At 26.7% G+C, this 7,997-nt stretch overlaps 1 protein-coding gene across 1 annotated transcript in view; it reads left to right on the forward strand.

Annotated features, from left to right (window-relative positions):
• Window positions 1-4,269, forward strand: part of LOC107436946 (potassium voltage-gated channel protein Shaw) — a 166,380-nt gene extending 162,111 nt beyond the window's left edge. Inside the window, exon 7 of the mRNA XM_016048785.5 lies at window positions 3,093-4,269. Within this exon, the coding sequence (XP_015904271.1) occupies window positions 3,093-3,214 (122 nt within the window). The 3' untranslated portion in view covers window positions 3,215-4,269. The remainder of the gene's footprint in view (window positions 1-3,092) is intronic.
• The last annotated feature ends 3,728 nt before the right edge of the window (window positions 4,270-7,997 follow it).

The raw sequence follows: 7,997 nt of genomic DNA on the forward strand, positions 1-7,997 counted from the left end.
GAAAAATAAAGCATGGTAACACTGTTATAAGGAAAAGTTGAACAAAATCGGATCCTAAAAATTTAGCTTTTTCCTAAGCAGCTATGTGAAAAAAAAAATTGCTTAAATGTTTAATTGAATGATAAATTAATTTTTAATATCAAAAATTCATATCATTTAATGTTAAAGAAAAGAAACCATATCTTCACTCTTAAATCAACTCCTAAGTCATGCGATTTCTCATACATATCAATAAATAATTTTAGAGGTTTGAGAAACCGACAAAAAATTACGAACGAAAAAAAAAATTTTTTTGAGCACCCTATGTTAAAAGATACAGAAATAATCTTGTATCTCATGTCAATTACGTTAAATATCATATGAAATAACTGCACAAAATTTCGCAAACCTAGCTTAAAAGTTTATGGAAATATAAACACTTTCATAAAAAAAAAAATTTTTAAAAAAAAAAAAAAATTATTGCTTACGTTTTCTTACTCTAACTGCCGAAATATTCAATAAAATTTAAACAAAATTTTTAGAGTAATTTTTAATTAACAAAAATATTTTAAAATTTGAAAAAAAAATCGTTAAAAATTGCGAAAGAAATGCGTATTTGAAGTAATTCTTTCATACTACGCATGGGCAGAAAATATTTTTTTAAAAAAATCATATTTTTATTTTGAATTGTATTTGGTAGCTCCTGAAAAAAGTCTGCTTGAATACTTTGAAAATGTTAAAGTTTATAGCAAATTTTTAGTAGTTTTTGTATTTTATTAAAAAACTCTAAATGATAAGGGATTTTCCACAAATTTCATTTTGTATCATAAAACATAATTTCATAAGAAATGAGAATAACCTAAAATGATGGCCCAAACAATATGTGATGGCATTAGGAAATGAAACATGTGAGATAAAACATAATGTAATAGGGTATGATCCTATATAATGCCGATGTCATTTTTAATAAATCTTGTTTAATAGTACGAAATTTAATTTGTGGAAAACTCTATTAAAAGTTTTATTTCTAAATCAACAAAAAATACTTAGAAAATTTTTAGAAACTTTTTAAATTTTCAAGATATTCAAATCGGACATTTTACATAAGCTATCAAATACGATTAAAAACAAAATTATGAAAAAAAATGTCATGTTTTCCGCGCAAGCGCGGTGTGAAAATGTAACGTTGCTCATATCTTGGGAAATTTTTAACGAATTTTTCTTGTTAACTTATGTTTTTTAAAATTAATTAAAACTTAATAAAATGAATCAAAACTTTTAGAGTAAATATTTCTGCAGTTATATAGTAAAAAAACTAAGTAAAAAAATTGTTTTTTATAAAAATGTCCATATCTCTATGAATATAAGCTAGGGAAACGATATTTTGTGCTGTCATTCCATGTGATAATCAACGTAATTAACATAAACTACAAGTTAATAGCTTCATTTTTTTTTTAATAGGATGTTTAAAAACATTCTCTTTTGTTCGTATAATTTATTGCTGGTCCCTCAAACCTCGAAAAAATTTATTGATGAGAAATCGCATGACATAAACACTTCTAAAGTTTTACATTAATTTTCTAAGGAACACTGTGGGGAACTATGTCAACCTTCATCTATGAAAAAGTCCCCCACCAGAATTATGTCTGAGATTGAGTTCGATGAACAGATGCCACTAGTAGATTGATTGCTGTTTTGTGAGAAGCCGGAAGAGCTGTATTAAGATCATCGTACTTTTAAATGCTGATTGTGAGAGCTGTATTAAGTTCAGGATCGTGGCCGCTCCTGTGCTGATATAAGTAATCAAATGTATGCAAGCCGACGTTGTGTGTGCTCGAGACTGAGTAGCAACTGCGCGAGGAGGCGAATAATGTCACAGTCACAAGTAGCAAGTAAACTGTTCAATGGAGACCATCTATCGAAGTAGGCTTGTTCAAATCGAAGTGGACGTTTCCGTGAAGGTAGGGGTGTTCACATCGCGACCGGGTCACCAATGTGGGGATAGTAGTTAACGACAATGTCAACCTTCATCTATGAAGAAGTACTCCACACTAGAATCGATTTAATATGTCTTATACACTAGAGAATAGGAATTGTGTTTTTGTAGTGGTAGACGCATTACAATCACTTACTTTATTTCTTGAGAAATATGAAAAAATGAGTATTCTCTGACTAGTTTATTCTGAATAAAATAAGTGGCCATTTTAAAATATAGGGTGCTGCAAAAGATATATACACACTTTGATCTACTATAAAAACTCATTTCTTGTTCTACAAGAACATTATTTACATTTTCATCAGAAAGTATACTTTTATATTTTCCATTTCCAGAAATTTCTAAAATTAGGACGGAAACTAAACTTACAATGATAGTTTATTACTTGTACTCTTTTTTTCATCCTTTAATTAGAAGAGAAAACTTCCAAATCGATTACTACATATAAAGCTAACTATTATTAAGAATACACTAATTTAATTACTCAAGAAATCAAAAATTGAGTAAAAAACCTATTTTAATAGGGACTTTCTTCATGAAATTTCCCGATTTTAGGGAATCTTCTAAAATGAACAACTATTTTAATTTCGATGAAATCAGAAGATCCGTTAAAAAGACAATTTCAAATAATCAGTCTACTGGGAAATCCAGTGGATGTGGCAACTATGCTGTATATTTATGTATTGTAATACTATATTTATATATTAAAAATATAAAAAATGGAATAACAAAAATGAAGACCAAAATTTTAAATACAATAAGTCAAATTGGAAAAGTGCAAAACCAAACAAACCAGCAAAAACCAAAATTGTCGTTAGCACACAATTTAAATAAATATGGGAGAACTTAAATAAAGACCAAACGAAATTTCAAAAATAAGCATGTCAGTAAAAACAATACTTCTTCAGGGGACACATCGCCCTGTAGTCAGTAGTTCAACCAAAAACTGACTGTGCCCCGAGGAAGTACTGTTTTTACTGATATGCTTATTATGGAAATTTCGTAAGGTTTTTATTTAAATTCCCTCATATTCATTTAAATGGTATATTTATATATTCTAATACTATATCTATATATTGTAATATAAATTAATTTTTTTAAAAAAATGATTTCTTAGGTGATCCCTTGAAATCTCCCGAAAGGACAGGGAACGGAAATCCAGGAAACAACCTGAATCCCAAGCAAGATGTGCAAGCTTCTAACTCACCTGGATCTACAACTATGCGTATGGATGCGTGAATACTTCCACAAGCGACTTCACGTGATTCATTTTAACCAATTAAGTTTCTCGCAAACAATTGCAACTTAAATATATGGTACTAAAAAGAAAGTGACAAACTTCCAATACAGCTAAAAAGTTATATGGGTTCTTGTTGAAGGAGTTGTTAAATTTTATAAATTAAAAGAAACGAGTCTTATAACACTGAGCGTTAATGTGATAAAACACAAGCAAAGAAGTTATTCTGCCAAGGATATGCTGTGGACCAATTTAGCGAAAATATATGTATTAAACTGGATTTAATTTTTCTAAATTTTAATTCCGATAGATTGTTGTTTACCTTTTAAATTTTTTTTTCCTCTCTTGAAGGAAGATATGGCTTTAAAAACATGCAATCTGGACAAAAATTACCAGATACACATCTTTGAAGATACTATCTCTAATAAGTTTTCTACAAACAAGGCAATGAACTTAGCTGTTGAAATATGTACATGTCTTCGCTTTGACTTTTAAAAATAAGAAAAAATTATTTTGCAAAATATATTATATAATAAGGACCAAAATAAGAAGTGTTTAACAAGGTCGTGACACTGCCTTATATGAAAAGATAGCACAAGACAAAAAGTCTTATACATTGCCAAAATTAATACTCATACAAAATTATTTATTTCATTGGTTTGTCAAATAAAACCCAAAGAGAGGCTTTTGGTTTCAAAATAAGTTCAATTGATTATTTTGAATTTTCTTTGGAAATACAAAAACACCAGAACATAGACTTAAAATTTTATATATTAGTAATAAAATGTTCCCTATCTAAAAGTTTAAGTAATATGTTTTTACTAAAGAAAAAATACAAAAAGAAGTAATTTATTTATTAAAAAAAAATTAAAATAATGAAAGTATTAATTCAGATTAAATCAAGGATATTAAAGAATAAAATCGGTTTCCAAAAAGCACTTTGGGCTCGGTTTGATACCAAAAGTCTTAATTATATCATATGCCTTAAGTCTACCTTAAATGCACACATAAAAACTTCCATATAATGTTAATAAAATGTTAACTACCAAAAAAAAAATTTTTTTTAATTTATGTAACACTTGGAATATTAACAATTAACATTAGGACTACAATTTCAATTGTTGAAACGTAATTAACATCTATCATAATAAAATAACATTATGGTAATAATTAGATGCAGTGCAGACCTATTTATCTTTAAATAAATTATTCAACTCAAAACGTCATCTACTGATTGGATTTATATGACTGATGCAAATTTTTATGGCATAAATATCTAAAAATAATTTGCACCTATTCAACCAAAAGCTAAAACTGTTATGATAGATGTTAATTATGCTAGTAATTAACACCTATCATAAGTTATTAACTATTTTACAGTTATTAATTACGTTTTAAATTACATTAGGTATTAATGTTTTTTTGGTTCAAAAACAATGCGTAAAAACAGTTTACACGAGAAGTGAAACATCTTCTTTGCAAACATTTATAGAATTGATGATTTAATATTACCATTAAAAATGACAATACTTTAAAATAGTTTTTTTATTGAGAATCATAGCATAAAAGCTGATTACTGATTTTAAACAGCTAAATTTCATTAATTATATTTTTAATTTCACAAAAAAAAAGCAGCTACTTTACATTTTTTATTTCCAATTCCAGTCCTTCATCATTAGAATTCATTAATTATTGAACAAAAATTAATGATAAAAAATGCAATATTTATCATTAACCAGTCTTTTATAATGATTATCATTATTCATTCTCCATCCCTGGAAAACATAAAAGCTGTGAAATTTACAAAAGTTTTAAACATACCTGGGATACCAACTTTCCTTAATTTTCATATATATATAAAATTTTGGGTTATATAAAGAAAATTCTAGCTGATATTTTTTTGGCTATTTTAGACACATAGAATTAATCAGAAATTTTATCTGAACTAACTTGCAAGTCAGAAATAATTTTTCAAATTGAATGAAAATTTGTAGAAAACTTAGCACTTAACTGTAAACTGAAGGAAAGCTTTTTTAATGACATTAATTGGTGGTTCAAATTAGTTTGAATGGCTTCTATATTTGGTCCTATGCATTTAAAAATACACTATTATAGAAGTTATTCAAATACCAAAGATTGTAATAGCGATCCTAAATTAAACTACTGATAATATTTCAATTCCAATAATAAATTAATATTTTAATATGAGACAAAACTTTTGAAGAATTCTTTTATTTACATATTTTTTTATTATTTATTTTATTTATTTTTTTGAGATTTAAAAAATAATAATAATTTTTCTGGTCCAGGTTTTTAAAGAATAGTAATTTAGACTATTTAAACTGATATTTAACTGTGGCACTTTGATCTGGAATAATACTATCATAAATCAAGCTAACTCCTCATAAAAATGTACCTCATGAAGTAAGAATACATCTTTTTTAAATTAAAAGTCATAAAATTAGATTGAAGATCATTACATCTTTTACATAGTCTGTGTTAATCTTCACATATTTTTAAGAAGTGCAAATTATCCAACATTTTAGAAAACATAATAAAAAGAACTGTTATAACCTTTTGCATCTCTCATATAAGTCGAAGAATACGATGTATTATATAATATAATCTGTATTATATAAGTGTTGGCGTCAATGTCAGTCACTGAAAGTGGTTTGTCATGCAGGAATATTGTATGACTAATTATATCTGGAAGAAATAATTCTGTGAATTAACAGACATTCCTATTCAAAACATCTCTTTTGGTGCTTATGATATGTACAAAAATGTGATCCCTGTCATACATTATGTGTCTTGTCTTTATTTCTGATACATACCAAAAATTACAATTCTCATTATATTTCATAAAAAAACTGTACTTTTTTTAAACAATAATTAAGTAGGTGACAGTTAAAACTAACAAATAAAAATTGGAAATCAGGTGTACCATAAAAACTTTTTAAATTCAAAGTTTTAAGATGCTAAAAAATTGTCACTGTAATCACAAATTTACCAAACAATTTTTCAATGAAGTTGAAAAATATTGGTGACACCTAGAATAGACATGGAGTTAAATTTTATTGGTAGGGTCAAGAATATAACTTTTAATATTTTTCAAAGCATAAATGTAAAACAAACTTTAGTTTTCAAAGACAAGAATGTGAAATTTATTATATGCAGTAACAGTAAAAATAAAAAAAAATGACATATAAAATGTAATATTTATGTTTCCCGGAATATATGTGAAAACCTTAATTTCATTTAACCATTCTCAAATACACATATTTTCAAGCCTACCATTAGGAAAGGCCATTAAGTAGATTTTAGGTTAGATAAAGGTTTTGATATAGATTCCTCACAATCTAAATGTTATATTTTATATTGCATTTTAAACTCAACAGTTTTGCACTTAAAAACTAAAATTTATGATCTAAAAAAAATTAACTGATCTAAATAAAACTTTAGACTTAATCTAGGAAATCTATATATTTTTAATTTGAAATTTTGGAAAATATATGAACATAGTGGCAACTTTAAATAGACTTGAAATTTTGACATTCAAAAAAGTTTTTATAGATACATCCAAATTATACCAATAAATATATATCATATATAGAGTGAATGATAATTTTATAAGTTAATTTTATGGAAAAATTAAACTGCATAATTATTTAAACAAGTAAATATTCTTAAATAAATTAGCATTTTTCCAATTCGGGGAATATTTTTAAGCCATTATAATGGGCAAAAATTAGGTTTAAATATAAATTCATCCATTATTAGTTATTAACTAAATTCTATGAAAATATATATTGCTTTCAATGACAGCAATAGTCTACTCATCATAGTAGTAACGTAAAAGAAATTACTACTATCAGTAATCATGCATGAGTAAAAAAATTACTACCATTCAAAATATTTGGAAAAGTCAATCTACATCTACTAGATAATACAAAAAAAGCACTTTTTTGGGGGGTACAAAATTCTTTGAAATCATGCATAGCCAAAATTACAATTCTTTCTTCGAAACAGAAAAGACATTTAAAAAAAGAAGAAAAAAAAGAAAACGTTTTATCTTGTAAGTCAGTATTTAAAAAAATTAAATATATACAATGATAATCTGAAATTAAGGAACTTCATATACTTTATTGTTGAACTGAAAAGAAAGGTCAATATATTCTGAGCACTCATACCTGGCACGCAAAGGATTTGACACACAAATTTTTCAACCCCAATGGCAGCTTGAAGCCCACTCAGTTTTATATCAATGGGTACCAGCTTGTCTGGGAAGTAAAGTTGGCCTGTGCACAATGCTGCCCACTATCATCCCGTTGCTTATGAAAGTGTGGAGCCTTAAGCTCCATTACTGACTACAACAGGCAGTTCTGCCCTACCAGCATTCCACATGGAAATGTGTTGTCCTGATTTCCTTTTTTTCTTTCGTTAACTACCCTTCTATTCTTCTTTATTGCTTACCTTCTAGGCAATAAAGAGAAGTAGACATGTTTTGAGCTCTTTTTCCTTCATTTAAATATTGAAGAAAAAAAATTCTTATTTTCTAGTTTATTTTTCACCTTAGTTTTCTTACAATATTCATTACACACACAAATATTGCATCTGAAAAGAATTATTTGGAAATAATTTAATAATAATATGTGATTTTTACAGAAAATATTTAAAAAAATTTGATCCATCAAAGCATTTTATTTCATCACTGGAAACCCCATCAATTCTCTTAGATCAAAAAAAAATTTTAAATCTTTGAATTTGTGGGCATGAACTTTAAAA

This window comes from Parasteatoda tepidariorum, chromosome 2 (genome assembly GCF_982258835.1).
Source record: "Parasteatoda tepidariorum strain Cologne lab strain chromosome 2, Ptep-v5.0, whole genome shotgun sequence".
Taxonomy (NCBI): Eukaryota; Metazoa; Arthropoda; class Arachnida; order Araneae; family Theridiidae; genus Parasteatoda; species Parasteatoda tepidariorum.